Here is a 27,868-nt window from a genome sequence, read left to right on the forward strand (position 1 = left end):
GCAATGCGAAGATACAAATACCTTTAAACTCTGTGGCATAATAATAAAACAATTGGAATAACGTTTGATGTTTTAATTGACCCTGTAACGCTAAAACGAGATCTTGTTTTGGCTCTCAAAATTATTGCAATGTTCACACACGGCTCTAGTTGCCGTTTTATTTGCATGTAAACATGACAACCAAAAGAGTCACAGAGAAAATAAATGTAGCTATCATAGACTATAAAAGAAGGTGGCGATCACCGATTCAGTGATCGATTATGTCTCCTGGAGTTTCACATTTGGCGCTATCTTCTAATCGATGATCGATTTTATTTTAGTTCCACAAAAGATGGCGGACCGAACGCCTGGTGGCTCTCAAAAAGCTAGTGCTAAGGTGAATATACCGTTTGTACTTGCATTAGCTAGATAATATCTGCTGTATTGAAAACAATGTAAATAATAATATGCCCGAACAACCTTAACTATTAACATATTTGTAGCCTGCAAGAGACCAGAGTTACGAGTGTGCGCAACGGTGTTAGCTAACTACCAACGCGCTGAAGCTAACCTTTGGCTCTCCGACCACACTGGCTAATTTAACTAAGCTAAGCTAACGATGTAGCCACCACAAGCAGGACTACTCAGGGCAGTTGACCCAGAAAGGAACATTGTTCGCTCAGCTAACCAGCTGGTACCGACATAGCTAGTCTTCAGAACAGAGTTTCGTTGATATATGTTTGAATTTAGTAATATGAAATTCAATATTTATGAACTCGGGCCTAACACAATGTCAGCCATAGCTCCTTGTAACAGTCATTCCCCGCTCAGTGCATTCAGTCGGTGGCGCTGCAGCAGATACCAGCTTGCTAGGCCTGTGGTTAAGTTTACTCGGTTGTTGCTACTTCCTGATGTCCGCCAGCAACTAAGTAGAAAATATCTTATAAATGCAGCTTTCAGGATGACCATCAAAACTTTGTGCATTTGCAAACTACGAGTGGACACAACTCACTTTGCAGTGTCGTGTGATTTGAGTGGTGTTACGGTAACATTGATGAACCCCCGCTATAACGTTACCTGTCAACACAACTGTCACGTTTTCGCATGTATCAACATTAACGTTAACTCAACTGGAGCAGTCGTGATCTGTGTGATGTCCTGGCCGAATGTTTTATGTGCACCCACATTTTGGAAAAAAGATTGCGTGACTCTGAAAATACCTGTTGAAAGCCAACCATGCTTTGTTTACATCGACAGGCGCTGCTTGAAAGCAAACTGAAGTCTTTCAGCATTGGCAAAATGGCAGTGGCCAAGAGGACCCTAAGCAAAAAAGAACAAGATGAAATAAAGAAAAAAGTAAGTTTTCTTTTTGAGATCTGTGGTAACTTGTTGTACTCTTTGTAAAGATGCATTCATTTGTATGTATTTATTTATTTTGACACTGGTTTATCTGTTCAGGAGGATGAACGGGCAGCAGCAGAGATTTATGAGGAGTTTCTTGCTGCCTTTGAAGGAGGAGGGGAAGGCAAAGTCAAGGCCTTTGTCCGTGGTGGTATTGCAAATGCAACAAAAGGTACAAGATTTCTATTATTTACATTGTGTATATCCTAAATGGAATGACTAATATTTTAGGGCACAAGCACAGGTAGCACCATCCTCCGTCTGTGACTTGGGGGAAAAAGTGAAATGCTACTGTAATTGTAGTGGAATTCAGAACAAAGACACTCTTCTCTCTCTCATTTCAGAGGAGGCAGCTTCTGATGAGAAGAAAGGAAAGTTGTACAAGCCCAAGTCACGTTTTGAGACACAACCGAAAAGCATCTTGCCTTTGGAAACCCCATCTCAGTTTTTACCGTTAGACAAAAGACATGTAAGTTCTATCACAGGTGACAAGAAGCCTGTTATTACTGCTTTAGGAAGTAATGCTTTGTTTTTAGTGTGCTGATAACATTTCTACATCTGTATTTCAGTCTTTGAAGAAAAGTACTGAAAAGGAAAAGAAGAAGAGCAACTTGGAGCTTTTCAAAGAAGAACTTAAACAGTAAGTTTCAACACAAATATGGAAACGAGAAAGTACTAAACTTGTAATAATTTGAACATAGTTTGTGCTTAATTGTGTTGCATTCTGTTTCCTGCAGAATACAGGAGGAAAGGGATGAAAGACACAAGATGAAAGGACGTGTTAGTCGATTCGAACCTCTCTCGGGCACGGATGGAAGACGTTCATGTGAGTGTCTTTTAAGCTGCACTTTCCATGTACTAACATTGCCTGAAATGGCCCTCTCCCGCACGCCTAACTTCCACCCCCTTTGTCCACTTTTGCCCTGAAACAAAATTTATACTGCTTTTCTGCTTCTTTTAGCGGATGGTTCTTCAAGAAGAAACCGTCCGTCCAGTGGTAATTTTGACTTAATACAGTGGCTGTGAATATCCATCTTGCTAAGAGAATATGTTGTCCTGTCAGACCGCAGTAGGAAATCCTTCTGTCTTTTCTGTCTCTGCAGTTTTGGATGATTGTGCGCCAGGTTCCCATGACGTTGGAGACCCATCCACTACTAACTTGTATCTCGGAAACATCAATCCACAGGTGATTTAATATCTGGACATTTATAAAGTTGACACACTAGGCTGACTCTAAATTCCAAGTGGAAATGTGCTGCTTATGCCCTTAATTTTAAGTGGTTATGTTGTTAAAATTTTGTTATTTACCAAGTGTCTAATTATAAAGTAATAATTTTCTCCCTGTACATCTTATCTTATGTTATAGATGAATGAGGAAATGCTGTGTCAAGAGTTTGGCCGCTATGGCCCGCTGGCCAGTGTGAAGATCATGTGGCCGAGGACAGACGAGGAGAGAGCTCGAGAGAGGAACTGTGGCTTTGTGGCTTTCATGAACAGGAGGGATGCTGAGCGAGCGCTCAAGAACCTAAATGGTACAAAGCTGCATTTCTTTATGTTAAATAAATAAATGACTTGTGTTCTTTCTAGTTATTATAAATAATTGTTTTCCTCCCATTACAGGAAAGATGATTATGAACTTTGAGATGAAATTAGGATGGGGAAAAGGTGTGCCCATTCCACCCCACCCCATCTACATCCCTCCTTCCATGATGGAGCACACACTCCCACCACCTCCCTCTGGCCTACCCTTCAACGCACAGCCCCGGGAGAGGCTAAAGAACCCCAATGCTCCCCTGCTTCCTCCACCTAAAAACAAGGAGGAGTTTGAGAAGGTAACTCAGCATGTCAGCCTAGGTTTATCTCATGGAATATGGCAGTGTTTTGTTAATTCACTTGGTAAGATGTTAGCGTTTATGATGTCAGTCAGTATAGGTTTAAATCCAAGTTTCTGTTAGTGATAGTTTTTAGTCTTGTTGACAGAATTAAATTAGTTTTGCACTGTATATAAAAGAGTGGGTATAATGAAATGTTAGTGTGTGTGGAAAATGCTCAGTGTTACAGAGAGGTGTTTATGGTTAATGAATACAGTGTCAGGGGTGTTTGGCCTTTAGTAAAACTGACAGCAGTAAAGGAAAGTTGTTGTCTATTTGCACTTTTTAAATGCATTTTTTTATATTTTTCACCTGTTGCCTTTTAACAATACTCACATTCTATGTTTATTATCTGATGTGACTTCATATACAGACTCTGTCGCAAGCCATAGTCAAAGTGGTTATCCCAACAGAAAGGTACATGTTTTTCTTATTTTAAATTGGTGTACAAACTTAGCAACAAAAACATCCCATAATGAAGCTAAAAGTCTGATCAGTTGATCACTGCATGCTACAGGGGGCTGGTCAGTATGGGTGAGCAATGGTTGAGGCTATTGTACAATGTCATCATATTAGTAGACAGAGTAATACTGACCGACAAGGGTTTCACACTCCTCCATCACTCATATTTCATTTTTAAATAAGTTGAAAAAACATAGTGTTTAATGTGCTGTTTAGAGCCAAACATCATGACTTTAGTCCATCACAGTTCCACTCCATACATCAACATTTTAATTGTGCTGTTTTTAAACTATAGTGAGATGTTACTCACATACAGATGGGTGACAAATTAAAGGAAAACCCAACATGATGGTGTCTTAGTATGGAGTCAGTCCACCGCGAGCCTCCAGAACAGCTTCAGTGCCTCCTTGCCAAGTCTATGGAACTCTATTGGAGGGATGGACACCATCCCTTCACAAGATATTCCCTCATTGAAATATACAACCTTTTATCTAATCGGCTAATCTCATTGAGATCAAGATCTGTTTTGCAAGAGAGACCGGAGAACAGAAGAGAGAAATAAAAACAAACATACAAAGACATAACAAAAGGGCACATAGCACCAGAGAAAGTCACTGACATCACTAAAAAGATTTGAAGTATTTATTATTTGAAGATACTATGAAGATGGTGGTAGAGAGCATCATCTTGCGTGTTGGTCCAAAATGTTACATGTGTGGGGAAACTGGAGAAGGCTGTAGCATTTTATTCACATCATTTTCAAACTCACCAAAGCATTCAGTTAAACCCTGGTGCATGCAGGCAGCTGCATTTGATATGTATTTCCACAATTTAAAAAAAAATATATATTCAGGTTATTCCTTTTAATTTGTCCCTTGTCTGTACATAGTCTGCTGATTCTAGATCTGTAGTTGTGAAATCTTGCTCTCTGACCATTGCTCACTCAGACCGTCTACCCCCTTGGCCTCTGTCACAATCGGGAGCTCAGTAAATCTGGCTCCTGCCAACAAATCCAAACCTGCCAGTATTAGTCTATATATGACCTTTGACATTGGCCTTGGTGAGCAGCACAAGTTGAACTGTCTGCAGCAGCGAGGGACCTGAAAAGCCTCATGGGATGGATTGGGAAAGTATACTGAATTTTACCCCGGCATTGGTACGATCGGCTCCAATACAAGTAAATGTGATCTGTGTTGTCAAATGAAAGACATCCTTTGTCTCGTTGGCCACTTAAGGCTAATTGTATACACTCTGCACCATGTTTCTCCCCAAAATTGTCACAAAAGAACTCAAGTGATCCCATTTGCACTGTATTCAGTCATTACCAACTCTACCAGTAGATGTTAAGCCTATCTAGGCCAACAATCCTATACTGCTTTGGTTCTTCCTCACTTCACATTAGTCAGGCAGTGAGTGGGAATTGAAAGACACTGTATTGACAGACTTTTCAGTTAATACAGTGCCTTGTCCAATGTCTCAGTCCTACTTTTCCAAGTTCTTCAGCTTCACTTTTGTGAAAATTGAATCTAGGAAGACTTCAAAGAAAGGGTCCAGGCAGTGCAATGTAATTAAAACCTGTTGCGCTGTAGCCTTAAAGAACACAGGCATGAAATTTAAAAAAATTACTGTTATCTAAATTGTTCATTAAAAAAATCTTAATATGAATGTATTACTGTAACATCAGTTGTCATTTGAAGTTTTGATCTTTAACAGCATTTATGCATTGATATATATATTTATATATATATAGGCTCAGAGGCATATACAGTTGCATTTAATTTATGCCTGGTCACGTGCCACTCTGACAGTTGTCTCTCTAACGATATGTCTCCCCACAACCTTCATAGTAAATTAGTAACCAATTGATATTATAGCATATCTTTGGCTGAGTCGTTGACATCTTCTGCCAGGTGCATTATAGCAGGCATCATCATGACTGTGCACTTCTCAGCTAAAACCTACTGTAAGTGACTGCAGTTTTGCTCTGCAACATTTCTTTTTTTTTTTTTTTTGTAAAACAATGCATCATGCCTCTCGAGAGACAAATTGTTCGGCGTGTCTAACCACCAAGCATAAGTTAAACAGACAGCTTTTTGTAGTGGTCAAGGGTCCGGCCAGTCTGAATCCGTTTGCTTTAACTGTGTTTTTCTTGTAGGAATTTGCTCTCTCTCATCCACCGAATGATCGAGTTTGTGGTGCGTGAAGGCCCAATGTTTGAAGCCATGATCATGAACAGAGAAATCAACAATCCTATGTACAGGTCAGTGCAACTGCAAACCAGTAATGTATCACCTTTTTATAATTTTAGCAGTGTTTTGCAAAGGCACGATGTGTATACTCATGTTTATGTTTTCTTTTTCTTCCAGGTTTCTATTTGAGAACCAGAGTCCGGCACATGTATACTACCGGTGGAAGCTCTACACCATACTACAGGTTTGATTTTATGTTTAAAAACAGCTCAAGTACAAAATCAACACTACATTTCAGTGGTGTCACAGTCCAGTCAGGGTTTGTTTTGATATTAATTGTAAATTATTACTTGCTCAGGGTGAAGCACCAGTCAAATGGAAAACAGAGGACTTTAGGATGTTTAAGAATGGCTCTTTGTGGCGTCCGCCTCCTCTTAATCCATACCTCCATGGTCCTTATGATGATGGGGAGGAAGAGGAGGAAGAGGAGGATGCGGGCAAGAAAGGCTGCTTGAAGGAAGAGTAAGACTTTATTTCCTTTTATGCATTTTGGCTTTAAACTGTATCATCTTGTGAGTCATCAGACCTTTGCTGCGGCCCTGCTGTTAGATTTACAGCTAATTGCCCTTCATCTCTGCAGAGAACGGGACAAACTAGAGGAGATGCTGCGTGGTTTGACTCCCAGGAGGGGCGACATAGCAGAAGCCATGTTGTTTTGTCTCAGCCACGCCGAAGCAGCTGAAGAGATTGTGGAGTGCGTCACAGAGTCTCTCTCCATCCTCAAGACCCCTCTTCCCAAGAAGGCAAGATATAACACTGCTAAGAAAAGGACCAGTATCATTTATAAATGTCAAGTTCTGTGGTAGAAAGTTGAAAAATTAATTTTCTGTACATTTCAGATTGCACGGTTATATCTAGTTTCTGATGTCCTGTACAACTCTTCTGCCAAAGTAACCAATGCGTCTTACTACAGAAAATAGTAAGTTGTGTCATTTGTCCTCCTATATTCCACAGCACTGTAGATTTATATAGAAATAGATATACCCAAGTCCCTACTTCGGTTTCAGATTCACATTAATGCTCTTACCCTCTTCAACAGTTTTGAGGCAAAGCTCTGCCAAATTTTCTCAGATCTCAACGCAACTTACAAAGCGATACAGGGCCACCTTCAGAGTGAGAACTTTAAGGTACCAAATGTCCAAATCGCGCTAAGTGAACTAAATCCAATAATTTACACAAGTGGTTTGTCACCTACAGTATATCACTCGACTAACCCTTGTCTTGGTTTCTTCTTTGTGGCAGCAAAGAGTAATGTCATGTTTCCGGGCATGGGAGGACTGGGCTGTGTACCCGGACCCCTTCCTTATCAAGCTGCAGAACATCTTCCTGGGTCTAGTTAATCTGTCTGCAGAGAAGGAACCCCCTGCCATTATTGTGGAGGTAAGTGATGTAACAATACCTGATGATTGCAATAGCCTCAAAATTCTCTTTATAATAACCTTTCCTAACAGTTACTCCAGTCCTAACTTGAATTTTTTTGCTCCATCTTTGGCACAGGCTGAGCCGGCAGAGGACATTGATGGGGCTCCAATAGGGGAGTATGTAGATGGCAGTCTGCTGGAGGATGTGGATGGGGTGCCGATTGACGCAGGGCCCATTGATGGGGCTCCTATTGATGGAGCCCCCCTGGATGACCTCGATGGTGTCCCTATCAAGACCATGGAAGAAGACATAGATGGAATACCTTGTGAGTGGCGCAGAGATTAACACAGGATGTTGTATAAAATGTTCTTTTACAGTGACTAAATTTACGGCTGATTTCTCTGGTTTTTAAAGTGGATCCGTCCAAGGAGGCAACCTTTAAGGTAGCACCCTCGAAATGGGAAGCAGTGGACGAGTCTGAGTTACAAGCTCAAGGTGAGACATTTTAAGTAGCATCATTGAAATGTTTTGACTTCAGAACATAATCGTTGCCACCAGTTCTGTTGTATGCATTCGTAGTTGCAGTTATGCTGTCTTGTTTGCTCCTTAGCTGTGACAACTTCAAAGTGGGAGATATTTGAGCAGCCAGAAGAAACAAAAAAGTGAGTTTTGTGTGTGCTTTCTTATGAGGATAATGGTGCGTTCTGTTCAGTAAATACATCAATGGACACTTTTTAAAAAAAACAAACAAACAACTGTATTTCAATTCTGAAGGGATGAGGGCGACAGTGACGATGATGACAGGAGCCCTCGCTCAGAAGATAATCAAAGCTTCTCCAACCCCATCAGAGATGACTTGGATATTAAGGCCAAGATGTCTGAAATGAATGAGGAGAAACGCACCAAGCTCAGAGAGATAGAGGTACTGTACAAACACCAAACCCCCATGCTATACATACCAGCACATCATATTAGTGGTATGTATTCAATATTAAATTCATTGTTTTGACCATTTTCCTTTTGTGGTTTTGTTCACCCAGGTTAAGGTCATGAAGTTCCAGGATGAGCTGGAGTCTGGGAAAAGGCCCAAAAAGCCTGGGCAGAGTATTCAGGAGCAGGTGGAGCACTACAGGGACAAATTACTACAAAAGGTACTGAGTTAGGCATTGCAGATTTTTCTATATGATATAAACAAAAACACAGGAATTGAAAGGCAAAATCTGGGTCATTTGTTTCTTTACTGTAGGAAAAAGAAAAGGAGAAACTTGAACGGGAGAAAGAGAGGGAGAAGAAAGAGAAGGAGAAAGCTGAGACCAGGTTGAAAGACTTGAAGAAGGAAAAAGAGAAGGAAGACACGCCAACCCGAAAAGACAGGTGAGATAACCAGTTGGCCAGTAAAGGTGTTAGGTCTAGTATTTGGGAGTGTGCTTTGTGAAATGTGATTCCCTATCTGACAGACATTTGTCCCCTTGGGCTGATAGGAAGCGGCGTCACAGTGGGTCACCCAGCCCAACGCGGAGTAGCAGCAGACGAGGCCGGTCATCCTCACCGCGTTCAGAGCGGTCCGAAAGATCAGAACGCTCCGACCGCTCATACTCTAAAGACACATCTTCCCGCACTTCCCATAAAGACTCCCCGCGATCCAGCAACAAAAAGTCCTCCAAGAGGTAAGGCTAACTGGCCAGTTCTTCTCCTGATGTCATTAGAGCCAGGTGTTTAACTTACTTTTTTTACCTTACAATCATCAGTTTCTTTATGAATTGTTGTAGGGTTCTGAGTTAAAACATTTAGATGTAACTGAATAGTCATGTTTTTCCCCTTTAGGTCTCCCTCACCTCGCACACCCAAACGATCCAGGAGGTCGCGCTCCAGGACACCCAAGAAATCCGCTAAGAAGTCCCGCTCTAAATCAAGGTCACCTCACCGGTCTCACAAAAAATCAAAGAAGAGCAAACACTGACGTCTTTTCCTCCAACCCAGCCGATTCTCCTCCCTCCCCACTCTTTCCTTTTCCGCGCCGTGTTGTATAAAAGATTGACTGACTGATAAGGCAGCTGATGATTACTGCCCAAAAGTTAATGTATAGACAATGAAGAGTGGAGGGTGCTGCATGGGTTTGCCATCTGGTGTATCAAATGGATGGAGCCATTGCTGTTTTATATTGTACAAAAAAATAATGTGCTTGTGTGTCCTGATTCCCCCCATGACCTCCAAATGGAATTCATCCATGTGGTAGACCACACCCATACAGAGTGTGATGACAATAGTCATATTCATACGGTCATTTTCTGTTTTTGTAGCTCACATTAAAAGTAATTCCTAATAAAGAAGTGTCATTTTTACCTCAAACTTTTAATGGAATGATTTCAGTTCAAGCAGGTTGCAGAGAAATGTATACAACTAATTATAAATCAGTCATTTACTTACACTTAGTGTAATTTGGTAGCAGGATAGTTCATGGCAACTGAAAATGCTGCTTTTTTGTTAAGGCAAATTGCAATTTAGTGAAGCTGTTGTGTCCATGTGATGGCCATTACTTTACAGCTTGGCATGTGCTTTCTTTAGTTGATCCCTTAATTCAAGATGAGCAATGGAGGAGAGGTGGACTTCATCTGGCCCATCAGCAATGCGTAGAGTCCGCACATATGAATACCTGAGGAAGAATGATATCAGCATCAGGAAGGGAGATGGCGCTCATTCTCATTTGTGAGGAGAGGGGAGAAAAAGGAAACCTACATCTGGGCTAGTGGGACATCTCCAGACACACCTGCACCTCCATATACCTGTATAGCACAGTCCACCACTTTACAGGCCATCCTGGCTGCTGCCACCTTGATCATAGCAATCTAGAAAGCAGAACAGTTAAAGTAACAAAAAGAGGGTTTACGCAAAGACCAAAATCCAAACTACATAATCATTCTAAAACTGTTAATGTAAGCAATACAAAGTATGCTCAAATGTCAGTATCCATACAAAAATGTTTCATTGGAGTGTGACAAACCAGTGTTTGTCTACACTGGTCTCCCATGATGCAACGCTCAAAGGATATACATTAGATGTTCGCAGCTAAAACTAATTCTGAAACAGCTTTTAAAAAAGTGTTAATTGTCATTAAGCTGCAGCGGCATTCTGAACAAGTATAGTATTTTTTTATGGTTTCATTGCTTACCATTAGTATATAGTATGGAACTGAGATACAGCATGTTCCTATGTTCAATACAGAATTTTACCTGTTTGCGAGCAGCCCGGCTCCCCAGTGTATCCAGGGCATGAGCAGCATTTAGTGTCAGCAGGCGGGTCTGTTCAATCATGAGACGGCACTCTGCTATCCAGTGAGCAACAACTTCCTACACATACAACATAAACAACACTATAAAGAGCCTATTCACTCTTGCTAAGGGGTTTTCAAAGTCCAAGACTGAGGGGGCCCCCCCCCTTAGACAAAGCTTGGGAAAAGGCGCCCCCTCACTCCCCTTTGTTTACTTGTTTAGTTTTGCATACTTCCTGCAGAAAGTGGGAAAAACAAGTTCCCCAAAACTACTGTATCTATGAAGTATCTCACTGGCAAAATCACATATTTAGGCTTTTCTATGTTATAGTCTTTTGATAACTAACAGTATTTTTTTCACTTCCATTCACTGAGCCTCCCCCCCCGGGAGGCCCGCCTCCCACTTGTGAAAGAAAACCTGTCTCTAGTTGTATCTAAAAATGTGTCCACTAGGTGTCAATAGCAGGAAGGAGCTCTGCACATGCTAGAGTACCACAGTCCTGAAATTAGAGTTAGAGGTATCTCTCAGGTCAGTGTTCACTTACATGTTGGTACAGTTTCTTTCCAAATGTGTGCCTTGAGGCTGCCCGCTGGCACAGCAGCTCCAGTGCCAACTCTGTCAGACCAACAGCCCTCATACAGTGGTGCAGCCTGCCCGGCCCCAGGCGACCCTGGGCAATCTCAAATCCCCGGCCCTCTCCTGGAAACAAATACACAGGGACAGAACCAGAGACATAACAGAAGAGATGCCATGAATTCTCCCAGGAGGGAGATTATATCTCTGTCTTACTGACATCATTCACATAACTGCCAAGCCAGTATCACTTTATTGTTGAAACAGAATAAAGGAACAAAGAACAGTGTATTTTATTGGTGTGTTCAGCAAGACCTAATGTGACTAAATAAATTGAACAGCAATACAGCCTCTTACCTAGAATAATGTTGGAAGCAGGGACATGCACATTTTCCAAGTGCACTTCAAAGTGGCCACCATGGATGGCATCTGAGCACAGAAATGAGTGGAAAAAATGTTTATTTTGGTCAGGAAAGCTCTGTAACGTTTTGCATGCAAAAGAAAGGTAATTTATATTGTGGAAAAATATGAACAGCATATGAAGATGGCAATGACAGGCATAATCCTACCATCTTGTCCAAACACGGTGAGCGGTCTGATGAGCTTTACGCCTGCAGTGTCCATAGGGATGAGGATCATACTGTGTTGGCCATGCCTAAAAAACAAGTTTATAACCAAAGCTTCAAAGGACAGTTTACGGTTTACCACAATAACAATTTTGACTAGGTTTGACATGCTGCTCAAAGCGCCCATGGCTGGTGAGAACCTCAGATTTATTTTACTCTCTTTGCATTGGGTGTGTGCCTTATTACACTGCTGACAAAACAAGGAGAAAGTGTATTACATATTTTGGGTGTGGTTGTGAGAGATTTGTTTTCATGGACATCTTAAATGCTTGTAACTCAAGAGTTCAGTGCAGATCAGTTCCAATTAAAATAAAAGCCGCAAAATCTAACTGATTTAACAAGTGTCAACAAGATTAAATTGATACATTATTTTTCTGCCATGTGATCTAAACCTCTGGCAGACAGACTGGGCAGGGCTGTTAAAATTCAAGTGCATGCTGGGAAGTACATCCTGTCCCCTAACCAAAGTCCATTTCCATTATATCAGTGGCACAGTGGAAGTTTAATATAGCCTCCAAAGTAAAGTGCAAATCATTTAAATATAAAACCATGTATATAAAACCAGACGAGTAACTTAAGTGGCAGAATTGGAAGATTGCTAAGATTCCCGGAATAATAAAACGTGGTTAAAAACATGACATCAGAAGCCTGAAGTCTTGCGCATATTCAGAAGAAGCCGTTTTAAAAATATATATATATTCCCACTAACCAGAAACAAACATCCCAATATTCTTCACCACATGGCCGTTCTACTGACCTGCTGCTAACATCCTGGGAACAGCTCCTGCACATCACAATGGCCACTTTGCACTGGGGATTGCCAGCACCTGCGGGGAACAGTCAAGAGCGGCTGTGGTTAATTTGTATTTGTGCTTTGTTGCTGTCTGGTGGTATGACAAAAGACAAGCAACCTTTCACAGTTTGACTCTGTCCTTAACCATTCCATAACCAGAGTGTGGTCAGAAACAATGCGTGTCGCCGGGTGGGACGTGCCAAACGTGGAGCTCATGACAGATTGACGGCATGAGTCAGCTGAGAGGGCCCCAGGTTGATTTACATTTCCTGAGTTGAATTATTTCTCATTGAGTAACATTGCAGCGTGTCATCAAGCAGATCCTGTTTGTTGGAGAGAAACTGAAAGTAGAGTATTTGCTGCATAAAAGGTTTTTTTTTTATGGCTTTATAGCCGCAAAAAAAACATTAAAACCGCACAAAACACCCACTAGAGGGCAACATCATATGGACATCATAGATCATTTTTACAGTATATCATACTGTACATACTAAACAAAGTGGAAATTAAGTGATTATGTGAAATGTTTGATAACCAGATAGCTGCAGTGCACACAGTGATAATGACAAAATGCAGAATACTTTGGAAATTTCCCTGGTTTGGAATGAGACCAACACTCTCCCTTAGGCGCAGACAGGGTGACCACCAGACTGCCTTCCTGTTTATATTGCTGTCCAAGCGGCAAAACTGTCCCCTCAGGACAGGACATATGGACACCAGACAGCAACAGACGGGACGTCAATAATCTTTAAATATTCACAGTATGAGAATCACAGCAGGAGTATGCTTAGATAAACACAATCTGACAGATGTTTGGTGTTTGAGATCATTCCCTTGATTGCAGAAATTTAAAACCTAACAATTATTATGTTTGCACTATAACACAGCGCAAAAAGTTGTCACCCTACTCCACCCAAAAAACCACATCTAGGAAGGCCTGTTTGGCTCGGGGGTAAGTTGGGTTTTCCTGTGAATCCTTACATAAGTCTCATGGTCCATGATATACAAGGTGAAGTCTGCTGCCATGCAACGGCCATGCCCATACACGTCTTATCACCACTGGAATGGAAAATAAGCCTTCCCAGCCCAGTAATCTGTCTTACTGAGAATGTGATATCCAGACATCATTGTTGTTGTTGATTTGTGTTGGAAAAAAACTTCATGTCAGTATGATATAAATCAAAAACTAATTCTTTGAAAAAAGAAAGTCTGATTTTTAGACAAAATTATATTCTCATTAAAAATGATGATGCTTTGATTTCTGTTTTTTGTTTCCAAATCCTTTTGCTTTGTAGATTTATTAAATTTAATTTATTTATATACAGATGCATAAAACAGACTAAGAGAGGGATTTAAAACTGGTGAACAGATTCCGAGGAAGCTTAAATAAGGAAACACTGTTCATAAGTATTTTGGTTTCTCCTTTTCTTAAGTGCCATTCATACATTTCACGGAATTTCAATAGAACGGTTTAGTGCACTGAAGATTTGCTAATGTGCGTGAGGTTGGTAAACAATGTATCCAACGCACTATAACAAACCAGTATTGGCTACATTCCAGCAAACCACAATCAACAATAGAAGCAAACAAAGGGCAACCACCAAGGCACTCCCTGCGTGACATCAGGACGGGGAGATTAACTTATCTGTGATTGAAAAACAGCTCGTCCTCACCCATGACAGTAAGGACTTCATGAATTTATTTATCCATTTATCCTGCAACATAACACGCTCTTAAAGACACGTGCATAGAAAACGACATAGTGAAGAGAGGTGCTCCTAGGGTGTTAGCAGTGAAGGCAGTGGGCAGGGCTGAGGCAAATGAGATCAGTCACTTCAGCCACTTCAGCCCCGTGCTGCACACAACTTTTCTCCTCAGGATTCATACCAACCGCTTGTGTATGATTAAAGATAATCTGCTTTACAAATCCCACACAAGGTAAGACAATCATTTCAACTTTAACTTCCACTTTAATCAATATTTTGTGACTTCTTTGTCAACTTCAAAACAAGTCAAATTATCACAAGAAGAATGTAAAGCATCCTGGAATCTTACATCTTCTTTACCGTATGTGCTGACAGAATTGTATTGTATGTACAGTGTTGTTTGCACCTTATGTTTTTTAAACATATGCCATTTTATAGGTTTGTATTGTATTATTATTGTATTGTATTATAGGTTTGAAGTCAATAAACTACTTTTTACATTTACTTATGACACCGTGATATATATATAGTCAAGAACTGTGAGCTATTTTCCAATAGTCAAAGGTTCACTTTATTGTTAAACTAACAGTCAAAGTCCTTCTCAGGATATTTTATGACATCATTAAAACTATAGTGAGGTAATGATAAAAAGATAAACTTAGGCTGTTGCGTTCTGTTTATGTTTGTCTCATCAGTTTTTGCTCTTTGTAAACACTTGGCTTTCTCACAGAGTCAAATGACTAAAGTATATCAGTATTATGAGAACTGTTAGTGTAGTTTCTACCACATCACAGGATAAACAGGACCTTTGCCTCTTTAATCTTTTCATCCAGTTTTTCTGACATAACTTAAAATAAATTAACTGCACAATGTGTGATCCAAATGAAGACAAAAAGGTCGTTACACAACCAAAATAAAATAAACCTACTCCTGACTGACAGGCTTTTCAATATATAAAGTAACACAAACAGCAGTAAAACTACTCTGATTAATCACAAACATGATTTCCTTTCATCACTATATTAATCTATTAAATTATAAATCCAAATACATCTGTCATTTGGCCTTTAACTACATTTCCTTTCTACATTTAGCTTGTGAAGAACAAATGACCACATTAAAAACATCCATCAACCTATTATGCTACCCTTACATATGAAGTGCAGCTGTCTTACAGCACTGGAATTCTTAACATATTTCTGAATGTTGCAATGAACATCTGCTTCAGTAACTACTACTTCTACCATGCATGACATAATGACACATTATATAACAAACCTTGACATTTTTTATAAAGCCACTGTTGTCATCTTAGCAGCGAGTGTGATTTGCCAAGATGATCCTAGGACGCAAAATATTCTGGTTCTCAGCCAGGAATTATATCATCCGTAATGTAATGTGTTTTGCAGTTGGATTTCCTAAATTCCACATGATAGTGAATTGATTAAAATTCAAAATATGAGAGAGAAGTACTCAGTTTGACACAATGTTCCTTAAGGGATCGTTAGATATTTTTCCAAGCACCAAGAATGATCTGTATTTGATCAGAGCCAGTCAGTCGCCATGTCCACCCACATGAACACAGTACTGTGTTTTACTAGTCCTCAGTAGACACGACATCTCCATATGGAGCGAACAACTGGGGAGGGGATGTTAACAACACAGTGAGGCTGGATGAAAAAGTCTCACTTCAACAGGATGTCCTGTTGAACCAGCATCTACAGTAAAAGCAACATCCTGAATTTGAATCTGGAAAAAAAAGACCTTGGTTGCACTTGTCTTGTGTGTTATTCCCATCACTCCCTCCACATATTTCCTGTCGTTCTTGACTTGGACTGTCTCCTCAGGGCAAACTGACTGACTTTGGAAATGTACGTGTGGATGAATGAGTTCACAGATCAGATAAGTTTCACCAGCTGTGAATGTGCTGGTGCTCTCCTACAGAATACACAGTGGGTGTTTTGAGTTTGCAGCACAGATTGTACCGTTATGCATTGGGGAAAAGATTTAGAAGCTTTATAATAAACACTGTTCTGTTTCCTTATTATTCAAAAGGGTGAATAGTTGCTCTGTGAGTCTCTTTCCTACTTTTTGTTTTCAGGAGGTGCTGACTGGGGCTATTCAAGCCCCACACACAGTTCAGACAGACAGGGCTTAAGCAATTAGGGAAACCATGCAGGACAGATTTCTTTGATGCAGAATACAGAAAGAGCTCCTTTTTCCGGCTACTAAGGAAAAGCTGCTCATGAATTAAAAATGCACTCTGCACCAGACACTTGCAATGGATGGATGGAAATATAACAATATGTGCAATTAAAAAGGGTGAAGTGACATTTTCAAAGAACAAAACAAATGCTTCACTAAATTGTAATCTTTTTGTTTCCCTCTACAGCATAAAAAAATGGAAGATTTCTATTATCATGACGATGAGAACTCCAGCATAAACGACACTTACGATTACAATTACGAGCACTCTGTTTGTGACAAGGAAGCAGTGCGCTCTTTTGCCGGTGTCTTCCTCCCGGTCATATACGCCCTGGCTCTGGTGGTGGGCCTGGCCGGGAATGCCCTGGTAGTGGTGGTGTACGCATCAAAGGTGCGACTACGAACCCTGACAGATGTGTGCATCCTTAACCTCGCCATTTCAGACCTGCTGCTTCTCTTCACCCTGCCTTTCTGGGCGGCGGATGCCATCCATGGCTGGAAGTTGGGTTCGGCAGCCTGCAAGCTCACGTCCTTCCTCTACAGTGCCAACTTCAGCTGTGGCATGCTTCTGCTAACGTGCATCAGTGTGGACCGCTACCGTGCTGTAGCCCAGAATCCAACAGGCAGGTCTGCGACAGGTCCCCGTGTCAGGAGACAGTGGCTCCTGGTGTGTGTGGTGTTGTGGGTTGTAGCCAGCTTTCTTGGCCTTCCCGAACTAATCTTCTCCACAGTGAAGCACTCCCATCAAAGGATGGCCTGTACAGCAGTCTACCCAACCAACATGGCCCGGCCGGCAAAGGCTGCCCTGGAGCTGCTAGAGGTGACCCTTAGATTCCTGCTCCCTTTCTTGGTCATGGTGGTTTGCTACAGCTGGGTTGGCCGGGTGCTGAGCCGGGCAGCTGGGGTGCGGAGAGACCGGAAGTGGCGTGCCCTGCGGGTCCTGCTGGCTGTGGTGGCTGTATTCCTGCTCACCCAGCTCCCCTACAATGTGGTCAAGCTGTGCCGAGCGATGGACGTCATCTACATCCTGGTGACAGACTGTGAAGTTAGCAAGGGCCTGGATCGTGCTGTCCAAGTGACAGAGAGCCTGGCGCTGACCCACGCCTGCATTAACCCGGTCCTCTATGCCTTCATCGGATCCTCCTTCAGGGGACGCGTCCTCAAGGCTGCTAAGCTCCTTGGACAGCGACTTGGGAGACACCCGAGACACGTCAACGAGGAGCTGGCAGTGGAGATTGCACTTAACACGCGCACTCAAACGCAATCCCAGTCGGGTTCTGAGCAAGACACGAGCACCTTTACTATTTAAGACTCAAAACATGCATCTACTTCCTGTAAACGCCAACACAAAATTATATGTCTATGTATATATATTTACACATCTTTACTATCACACAAGATAGACTTGAATAATCGTTACTATTCATTCTTAATGTAATAAATAAATGTACAGTGAGTTTATATGCACTAACTTAGCAGCAAAGCAAGTATTTTGTATAAATTATGTGTTTTGTTAAATAAAAGATTTTCAGTGACACACCTCTACCAACATCTGATGCAATGAAATGCAACTGAAACTCACGACGCTCTAAGTATTGCTCTAGTTCCTCGCAACAAATCCAATTCAACCTTACAGTCTGCGCTGCCTTCCTAGAGATCATCTGCATCTCATTCAAACACATCCCGTGGCTTTGAGACGGGATGACGGACCGCTTGATTGCACAGTGGGTGTCCTATTGAGTTGCAAAAACATTTGGCAAACAAACACAGAACAGCAAACAGCAGGCAGGACCCTTCCATGCCATCAAACTGGAAAAAACAGGAAAGTGGCATGTTCTTTGGAGGAGCTATAAGTGTAACTGACGTTTTTATCCACTTGTGTTTTTTATATTTCATTTATATCAGCTTGAAAAAGCAAATGGTTTGCAGTAGAGTGCAATCCTTAATTGTATGTTGTGGATTAACATTTTAGTGGTATGTTCATTCCAGAGTGCTAAAAATGGTCTTTTCCACTAAGAAATGACTCACTGCCATCATATAACATCATCCTCAAGCTAACCCTAATAAATTCACCACATATCAAATCACAGCTCAGGGCTTGGATGACCGCAGTCCTGGAGTTAACAGTGCTTTCTTCAAGCCAAAGATCTTCATAAAACATTTCTTTGTTTACCTTTATTTCCATCTACAGTAGAAGTTAGTCATCAACTTTCCACTGTAATGGCTTACAGCTTGACTGTGTGGGTTGAGCTGGACTCCAATACAAACTAGGTGTGTCTCACAAGAGAGACAGAATGTTTAGGCTTGAGTGTCCTTGCTGAAGAAAGAAAAGTATTATGTTTCCTATCATTCCTGTATGACCCCACTTAGTTATGTATCAATAAGTCACTGTTAAACTCTGCCTTCATAATCTGCATTTCATTTGAATTCATTATTGTCTGAGCCAGATGTACATCAGGCTTTTCTTAAAGCAGTAAATAATTTATAAAAAAATAATTATTGGCAGACATTACATGTCTCAACATTATTAACACAAAATCATATGACTGTTCAGTAAAACAATCTTAATTATTTTACTTGTATGTCGATTTCATTCCACTAGCAAAATAGTAATAATGTTAAACATATGTACATTGTCTGTGCTTGTGTGAGAGTGTATGCAAATACAAACGCCTATGGCTTTAAAGATAAAAGATTGCAGGTCTGGGAATAATAGTGCATTATGATGTCCATGGGACAGTCTTACATAGCTTCCATACCACAGAGCTGCCCTGGAAACATCTACCCTTCAATCTACTAGCTACTCAACTGCTGAGAAAGAGAGAAAGGAAGGAAGAAAACTGCATTACTCTGTACTTTTCATCTAAGTGGAGAGGCCCATATTTCCAGTAAGTTTAACTTACGGTGGGTTATTTCATGAGAAGTAGCGGACATTCAAAAAAGCTACCACAACCTAATGCAGGAATTGCTGTGTAATTATAATGACATACAGGAAAACAACCACAGATGAAAAGTCCCTACTTTCTGTCCTCTATGGGAAAATATACTGTACAGATATAAACAAGTGCACAAATCCTCTGCCAAGAGCTCGGACAACTTTTGGGGAAACACCCATAACGTCAGTGAGGAGCTGGCAGTGCACACTGCATTTGATACTTGGAAAGAATGAGATACAATAGCAAAACATGCTTTAACGTAATTTTAATTAACACAGCATTTTCCAGTTTTACTTCCACTTTGGGTGGAAAAAAGAGAGAGAGTGTCTGGATATTATGACTCACTATTATATATTCATTCTGGCAGAGGACAGTTTCACAACCCCAAAAGAATTTATTTTACCGATGGAAATTTCACTTCCAAGGAAAATAGAAATATTAAGGAAAGACTGACTGTGTCACAGACACTGAAAAATGCACTTCATAAATACGATAATTTGAAAGAGGAAATTCTGCTCATTTCTGGTAAACCATAAAACTTTAAGGTTTCAGCAACAAGAAGGAATTCCATGTAGAATAACAGGCCACTGTTTTCCTTTAAAACCTCTGAGCACATCTGTGTCAGCGGAAACATCTGGATTATTTTAAAAGTCACAGTGATTTAGGAGGTGCATGATAAACATCAAAAACACCAAAATGAGTTTTGGATATTTAAGTTATAACCCGCAGTTAAATCCTAAATACTTGAGGCTTAATTTTATGATGTTGGTGGTGGAGAGAGAACTAAGTCGAATTATGTTGTTTATTCATTAAACCAGATGTTATTAAGCAAACTAATTTACAAAGCCAATCAGAGGTCAAAGATAGACTAGTAGTGCACTATAAATTGGAAGAATAAAGACTCACACATGAGTCACAGATTGGTCCAGAGAATTAAGACACCGAATGTGTGCATGCAGTCAATTCAGTGGAGCATCAACAGTGAGATGTTTTTAGCGGCATTTGCATTTATTTTAAGGACATTTAGCCATTTCTGTCACCTTGAATTACTTAACAATGACTCATCAATTAGATGTTAAAATGTCAATTGATGAACACACACTGAGTGTATTGTATGTTTGAATCTGTGACCTTATACTGGTCAAACCTGCTGGCAAACCAAGCCGCTCTGCCAAATATTTTCCAGAATGGAAATGGATCCATTAAAAAGCTGTTTAGCTTATACACTGCTCACTGTATGAGTCATCTGGGCATTTTTGTTGTCCATATGTTAGCCGTTTGGCTAAGCATTTATCTCTTTAGTGCCTTGTTATAGCAACATCTTGATTACATATAAACCCACCTCTTTCAGAGAAAAGCTCGAGCACATAATGGAGAACAACTTTTTAGGTTTAAGCTTTTAATATTGCCTTGCATAATGACTTAAAGCAAGTTGAACTAGGCAGAAAAAAACCCCAACTCCTTGTTGTTTTTGCGTCTGTCTTTAGTTCTAAATGGAGCAGAAGACTATTTTTATCTTTTATTTGACAGGACAGTGGGTAGAGTGCTGAAATGAGGGAGAGAGATAGGGGGCAACATGCAGCAAAGGGCCACAGGCTGGATTTGAACCTGCACCGCTATTGTAAAGACTCAGCCTTGTACATGGGGTGCACGCTCTACTAACTGAGCTAACCGTGCCCTTGTGTTCTTGGTAGGATGATATGAATGTTTTTTCCTGATAAAACTAATAGAAATAGAAATAAACATACCACTGCTCCACCATTTCTTGCCATTTATGACGTAGTTGTCTTCATCCCTGCGAAGAGTGCACTCCATGTTGGTTGCATCACTGGAGGCCACATCAGGCTCTGGGGAAGGGACCACAGGTCACCTTAAAACTCACACCATACACATTTTACACCAAATAAAAGATAATAAGCAATGAGACTTGGACTAACAAGTTTCACATCCCCAGTGCCCTGCCATTGCTTTATGTTTAATTGTAATAAAATTGTATACTCTCATTGTTTTATGATAATGAGCACAGTCTTTTAGCTAAGAACACGGGGTGATGCTTTATCTTTTCTGCTTCTGTGTGAAAATGTCGGTTCCCAACAGGTGTGAAATGTTATCAAATGGCCTTCAACTTACAGTTCTCAGCAGACAGAGGCTGAGAAAGAAACTCCCTAAGGAAGACAGATAGTGCTACAAATGAACAAGGGTCAACTGTGTTAATCTCTGAGGGTGACAAAATGAATGTGAATTATGAGACTGCAAGCAGAAATATGACTGATGAAGTCCACCACGATATCTGTCAGCTGACAAGCTCAGAGATCCATTTGCAAATGATTGACTGAATTTTGCAATAAAATACTGTTTGTTTTGTACTCTCTTTATTAAACTACAGAAATTTCTACAGCTACCTTTTCCAAAATTCCAGCTCAAACCACAGGCAGAGTGGTTAAATAAACTGAGCACACTCACACCATTTTCCTACATAAACTCTACAGCAGATGACTCGTATCAATTATTAGCACAAAATGGAGGTTCCTGTTTCTCAGAAGCCAATAAAATAAATCCACCAAACCGGTGACAAAAAACATCCACAAAATTTTACTGTGTTTATGAAAAACCACCTGGGAGGTTCACACCCACTGTAATCACCTCTGGCAGCAGCGTTCTGCTGTTTCCAGGGAGAAATTACTCACAGTGGGTTAGTGTTTGTTGTTTGCAAGAAGAATTTCCAAACAAGCCTTTTACAGTCTGTCACAGCCGTGCTGTGTGTATCATGGCTCATTTAAGACCATGACCAATATTGGAACGTTTGGCAGAAAACAACTATTTCGAGGACTGAACTTTAACAGTATATTGTAACTGTTGTTGTAAGTGTTAAAAGAGGCCTCCTCAAGTCTATAGTAAATTATTTCACTTTTTAAATTACAACACTTTCTTCTCTTATATCTCCACTGACTAAATAATATTATATGTTTTCTTCATTCAATCTTTTGTAAAGCACAGTAACCTGTGACACGAAGCACATGTAGTAGGGCTGAAAACCTAATTGAAATCTTACTGAGACGACAACATTTTTTTTAAGATTTAAGGTGCAATATTTGTTAAAAGCAAAATGTGTGTCAGAATACCATTTTAAATAAATATTGTTGTGCTGCAGAGATTTCCTAGCCTACACATCATATTCTACAGAGCTAAGAAAACATTTTTTTTGGTACAGATCCTTACAAAAATCCCACCATAATTCCTTTAAATGCTTTTCAATGAAAATAAGAATATTTATGTAAAAATGATCATTCCCTCCAATATCAAATCATTTTGCAATATCTGTAAAGATAATATTTTTTCAAAATCATTCATCCTTAACACATAGGCAACTCTTTAAGTGAGGCAGGAGGACATGGCCATGGAAATACCTGTCATGCAGAAGCAGGAGCGGATCTCTCCTCTGAGCAGAGGCTCCAGCCATTTCCTCTTCTGTTCCTCACTGCCAAACATGTGAAGCACCTCCATATTTCCTGTGTCTGTAGAGATGCACCACACCACATATATCTTCATGAATATCATGAACTAAATTTGAAAAAAAAATAATATGCTCTCCAGGATTTGAATTATACTGTTTTATCTCAACACATACATTAAAAAGGCCAATTTGGGGATTCTTTATTCTAAAATCCAGTGAATAAACTTAAAACTGGATTGTTGTTATGATAAAGACAAGGCTGCAAAATGTGGCATTTGGAAAGGATTTTACTTGACTATGGACAATGTCATCCACAACATGAGAAAACTATAATCTATGTTGTATAGTGCAAGGTCATGTTGTCAGTATGGTCATGCGAGTGACAAAATGGACCCGTAATACTGTCCATGGTCTTTCAAATTGATCTCAAAATCTAATGAAGCATGTTTTACCAGGAGCCTGGCAGTTGAAGACCTCGGGGGCAAAGAGGCAACGTCCAGTTTCCTCTGCAATGTAGGCATAGTCCAACTGACTGAGACCACTGACTGCAGGCAGGAACAGATTCCACAGCCCTGCTCCCTGGGCCTTCACCTGGACACACAGACACACATCTTATTATACAGAGTGTATATGCGTGTGCAAACTGAATGCTTATTTGAAGGAGATTCTGGTGATGACAAGCAGAGCTCAAGAAGTTGGAGCAGATCAGCGCACAGACGCAGACACAGACACAAATAACTGTATTTTTTGTTGAACTTAAACTCTTAATGATGGATGACAGTGTGCGGCTGACTCAGATGGGAGGTGCACTGTTTATACAAGATTTAAATAAACGTGGCCCTTGAACATGCTGGATTGATTTTGAAACATCTTTTTATATATATATATATATATATATATATATATATATATGTTGACAGATCTCTTAAAAAAACACCACCAAATTAAATAAAGGTTAAAAAAAAGATACAAAATATCCTTACATACCTTTAGATCTTTTATTATTTGAGGGGTGTGCCACCTCTGTGGAGACTGAGCATGCTTAGAGTAGTACTCTGCAACTTCCTGCAGAAAAACAACAGTTTTTACAGAGTAGTTTCTATATCAATATATTTCCTTTTGACTCTAATTTCACTTCTGAACTCTATCAGTGGGAACCTGTGCCATAACAAAAGAAATAAAAAAAATAAACCACTGCTCCCACAAATAAAAGCAAACAAGATTTGCAATGCCATCTCTTAGCATCACACTGCTGCACTGCATTAAGACCGCTATGAGGCCCACCGTACAACATAATTTGTGTAATCAAAAGACTCCCTGTTCTCTCGCTCGAATGAATTAGTTCTGATTGCATGAATGAACTGATGTGCTCTTGCAAATCTTTTCAACTGCAACTTGCAAAAGTCCATCTGTGCAAACAAATCTCTATTCTGTTCTTGGCTGCTCTTGCCACTGACCTCCTGAGCAGGAAGCACATAATGTCTCATGAAGTCTTTGACTTGCTGGAGAACAGCCCGACCTTTAGCCGTCTGGAGAAACAGACCGTCTTCTGTAGGACCTGTGACAGACCTGGCAAGAAACACATCTCACACTTTAAAAAGTCAACACAGAATATTAGAAGCAGCATCTTGATGCCAAATTCTAACTGCTGCTGGCTTAAGTTCAGTCAGCTAGTGGAATCAATCTGTTTTCTGGCCCACACTGAATTTAGAAAATATTCTATTACTAACAATGTTTGGGAAGTTTAATGCTAATTTTTATCAAACGTTATTAATGCTTATAGAGGGCACATTAATGCAAATTACTAAAATGAATACCTAAAAAACAGTCATGACTTTCATCGACTTCAAACAACTGCTGGGTGACAACTTATGGATAAAATAAAACCAGCCAAGTAGATATGAGTCAGATGAGCCATTTACAGCATGTATTATATTTTAAAAGTAATTATTGAGTCACTATTAATCAGCAACCCATCTAAAAACATTGACAGACATTTTCTTAGATAACTCTAGTAGGTGTAAGTGCAACCAACCTCTGCACAAGCTGCAAGGCAACCTTTGCCAAGGGCTCCACACACTGGCCGAACTGAGCTGCATTGGGAGCACTGGCAATACCCAGTAAGTGGCGTGCATAGATCCCCTGATGGTGAATAAAGGAGAGTGATGAATATTAGATTAAAAGATACACAGGCCCATCTGGGTCCCTCGTCAGTTAAGAACACAATACCAATAAATGATTAGATATTTTAAGTATCCGAACAATGTAATACTACAGTTATCATTTCAAAGCTATGTTTCACAACTGTGTATTACCTGCTCTGTGCACTTCACTTGCAATCTGTGGATATCTAAAAAGGAAAATAGGGATCCAAGTGCAGTAGAACTTAATATAATAAATGGATACTAGCCTGGGCAATTCCTGCCATTTTAAAGACTGACAGGGCCAAGTAGAAATTCAACTGCGGCAAAGCAAATGGGATACCCCGGCACCGGCAGTAAATGGAGTTCAGGTCATCCACAGTTGGGATACCTGCGCATTGGTTGGCGAGAGAAGGAGACAAAAACAATTGATTTAACAAACACTGTGTCTACAGTAACACATGTATTTTTAGACAAAGATATCCATCTATTTGAGCTATTTGTTAAACTTGTTACACTGTTCTGAGTTATTATTTGTTTGATAACATTACCTTCTACACCTTTTAAGCTGCCCATTGTGCTGATAATATTAAGGCTTGTAGGCCAGTAGTGAGGCATAAGAAAGTAGGCCAAGTCTGCCAAAGGCTGTCCAGTGGTAGACAGCTCCCAGTCCAACACTGCTATCACACGTGCCTAACGACATCAAATGCACTTTGTAAAGCATTACAGCCACATGAAGTGGATCAGTAAGAACACTTCTTTGGGAAGTTGTACCTCTGTTGGATGGAATATCAAGTTATCCAATCTGAAATCTCCATGGACAAGCGTGACCTCATCATCACTGGCTGGCAAATTATTCATCAGCCAATCAGACAGTTCATTCATGGCTGGAATGTCTCTCTGGGCTGCTGCATTGTACTGCTTTGTCCAGGTGGACACCTTTAGAGATGGAAAGCCACTTTTGAACGTCACAACTCCTTTTTCCAGAGAACTTGTTTAAAATTATTTTGATTTATTGGGTACAAGGTGTTATCTCACTTGTCTCTTGCAGTAGCCTGATCCTTTTCCATACCCTTCAAGGTTCAGTGAAGCCAGGTCCAATGAGTGAAGCTTTGCCAATACTTCCACTGCAGCCACATATAGAGCTGTTCTCTCTGCTGCACTCACTCCAGGAAGTCGGAGATCCCTGAATATACGCCCCTGTTCGACAGAGATGGATAAGCAGCAAGTCTATTTAATGACATAGTACAAAATGATTAACTTATGGTTTTTATTATGCCTATTTTAGGTGGTGCTGCAGCAACCAATTTTCATTTTTTATCCTAGAATATAGAGTAAAGCTCAAGCAAAACAGAAATAAAAATATTAGATGCTGGGAGTTCATTATTTTTGGCACAAATTTACCTTCACATGCTCCATCAAGTAGAACTCTGTTCCAATGATTTCATTATCAGTGCAGTGCAAGAGAGGCTGAGGTACAGGGAAGCCAGCAGAGAACAGGGCCTTTTGCACCCGATACTCCCTGTCCACCTGTAAACAATGTCACAAAGATCCACCATTTTATACTAAAACATCACCCACACTGTAAACCTTAAGATATTATTATAACTCTTTTTTCCCCCCCCACGGGTCTCATATATCCCTAAATCTTTGCTACCCATATATCAAACTGTGAGTCCATTGGAAGCTTTTTAACAATCCTTAAAACATTCCACATCTTTCATTCATTTGTACTATTCAACTTTTTTCTAGTCAGCAATTCAGTTTAGTGCAATATACATGGGGAATAATACATGTATATTTTCTTGGGTTTAAATTGAACTTTCAAGGAAATCCCAATGGAAAATAACGTAACAACAAAAGAACAATTCAACTCAAATGGCTGTCTTAGAACGTTGACTCTATTTTCCCTATAATTAGTACCAAATTACATACTCAAATTCTTTCCAGGAAACCTTTTAGGAAATTATTAGAAGATGTATGTGTTGTTGGGAGTTTTACAATGTAGAAGAATTGAGTATTTCTTCAAATATGTTCGTGCATTTCTGTCAAATATGGCTTACAGGCAAACACATAAATGTATTTGTGACTGTCCCTTTGACTTGATACCGTGAACAGAATACCCCAGCACACCAAAAAACATCATATGTCTCCCCCTGCTGAAGAAGTGCGCGGCTACACACAACAGTAGTGCCCAAGGTTTTGCTGACCAAAGTTCATTTGTGAACCCTTACCTACAGTCTTTGACCCTTACCTTGTGAGCCCCTGGCAGCAGCTCACCTGGGGGTTTCTTCCTGAGCACCAAGCTGTTTGAGGGTGTTTGTATTAGGAAGGTTGGGTTTGACTGACCAGCACTGAAAAGACAACAAGAAGCTGTTAGCGTGTGATCAGTTTAAATTAGCTAAACATGCTCTGTGCAATATGAACTTTCAAATGCTCGTTTAACGTCGCTGAGAAATTGTGAAACAAACCAGCTCTATGTATCCTAACTTACCTGTACTGTTTGACAGTGAGTGTGTCATTGTTAGACATCCGTGACTTAACAGACAGATAACTTTTAAGTCTGCCAACATTGAATTCATGTTGCTGTCGTACAGGAGTTGTTTGCTCGTCCATGTCTGTTAACGTTAAAGAGTAGGTTAATAATTTCCCAGGTGCATTGATGAGCTAACTTTCACAGCGTTGATAGTAGTCGGACCGTTTACAGATACACACACCGACGTAATGTACTCATCAATTTCTAGTAGTATATTTATGGCAATAGCTTACAGAAATTTAGTCGTTTTAAAATGTAACGGTCAGATATAATTCAACGGTCAGCTGAAATCCTCAAAAGACTGT

General features: G+C 40.2%; 3 protein-coding genes across 6 annotated transcripts; 2 read left to right on the plus strand and 1 right to left on the minus strand.

The window, feature by feature from the left end:
* Positions 1-277: 277 nt before the first annotated feature.
* Positions 278-9,666, plus strand: LOC119910544 (U2 snRNP-associated SURP domain containing). 4 transcript variants are annotated; one of them, XM_038729206.1, is made up of 26 exons: positions 278-376; positions 1,237-1,335; positions 1,438-1,552; positions 1,725-1,849; positions 1,950-2,020; positions 2,118-2,206; positions 2,342-2,377; positions 2,484-2,566; positions 2,747-2,912; positions 3,001-3,212; positions 3,625-3,668; positions 5,869-5,973; positions 6,080-6,146; positions 6,261-6,424; positions 6,543-6,705; positions 6,802-6,881; positions 7,002-7,089; positions 7,205-7,342; positions 7,460-7,649; positions 7,739-7,819; positions 7,935-7,986; positions 8,099-8,246; positions 8,365-8,475; positions 8,571-8,698; positions 8,782-8,991; positions 9,149-9,666. In XM_038729206.1, exons 1-26 carry the CDS (start codon positions 302-304, stop codon positions 9,282-9,284), a joined length of 2,976 nt encoding a protein of 991 aa, XP_038585134.1. In that variant the 5' UTR covers positions 278-301; the 3' UTR covers positions 9,285-9,666. The 4 variants fall into 4 exon arrangements, with proteins under 4 accessions (XP_038585134.1, XP_038585152.1, XP_038585143.1 ...); XM_038729215.1 differs by having other exon boundaries at positions 279-376; positions 8,806-8,991; positions 9,149-9,290; XM_038729224.1 differs by lacking the exon at positions 2,342-2,377.
* Positions 9,658-27,791, minus strand: acad11 (acyl-CoA dehydrogenase family, member 11). The gene is made up of 20 exons (XM_038729240.1): positions 27,522-27,791; positions 27,282-27,381; positions 26,432-26,557; positions 26,066-26,227; positions 25,802-25,966; positions 25,579-25,720; positions 25,297-25,418; positions 24,922-25,028; positions 24,344-24,455; positions 23,874-23,951; positions 23,339-23,477; positions 22,840-22,947; positions 21,181-21,279; positions 12,550-12,619; positions 11,736-11,821; positions 11,524-11,595; positions 11,138-11,292; positions 10,555-10,671; positions 10,061-10,170; positions 9,658-9,977 (listed from the first exon to the last, which is right to left on the minus strand). The coding sequence occupies exons 1-20, from the start codon at positions 27,641-27,643 to the stop codon at positions 9,863-9,865; spliced, it is 2,307 nt and encodes a 768-aa protein (XP_038585168.1). The 5' UTR covers positions 27,644-27,791; the 3' UTR covers positions 9,658-9,862.
* ackr4b (atypical chemokine receptor 4b) lies at positions 14,261-18,585 on the plus strand. The gene is made up of 2 exons (XM_038729274.1): positions 14,261-14,523; positions 16,684-18,585. The coding sequence occupies exon 2, from the start codon at positions 16,693-16,695 to the stop codon at positions 17,803-17,805; it is 1,113 nt and encodes a 370-aa protein (XP_038585202.1). The 5' UTR covers positions 14,261-14,523; positions 16,684-16,692; the 3' UTR covers positions 17,806-18,585.
* Positions 27,792-27,868: the final 77 nt, after the last annotated feature.

The sequence above is a fragment of the Micropterus salmoides genome, unplaced genomic scaffold (genome assembly GCF_014851395.1).
Source record: "Micropterus salmoides isolate LMB-PRFRI ecotype aquatic unplaced genomic scaffold, ASM1485139v1 Ms_hic_scaffold_1, whole genome shotgun sequence".
Taxonomy (NCBI): domain Eukaryota; kingdom Metazoa; phylum Chordata; class Actinopteri; order Centrarchiformes; family Centrarchidae; genus Micropterus; species Micropterus salmoides.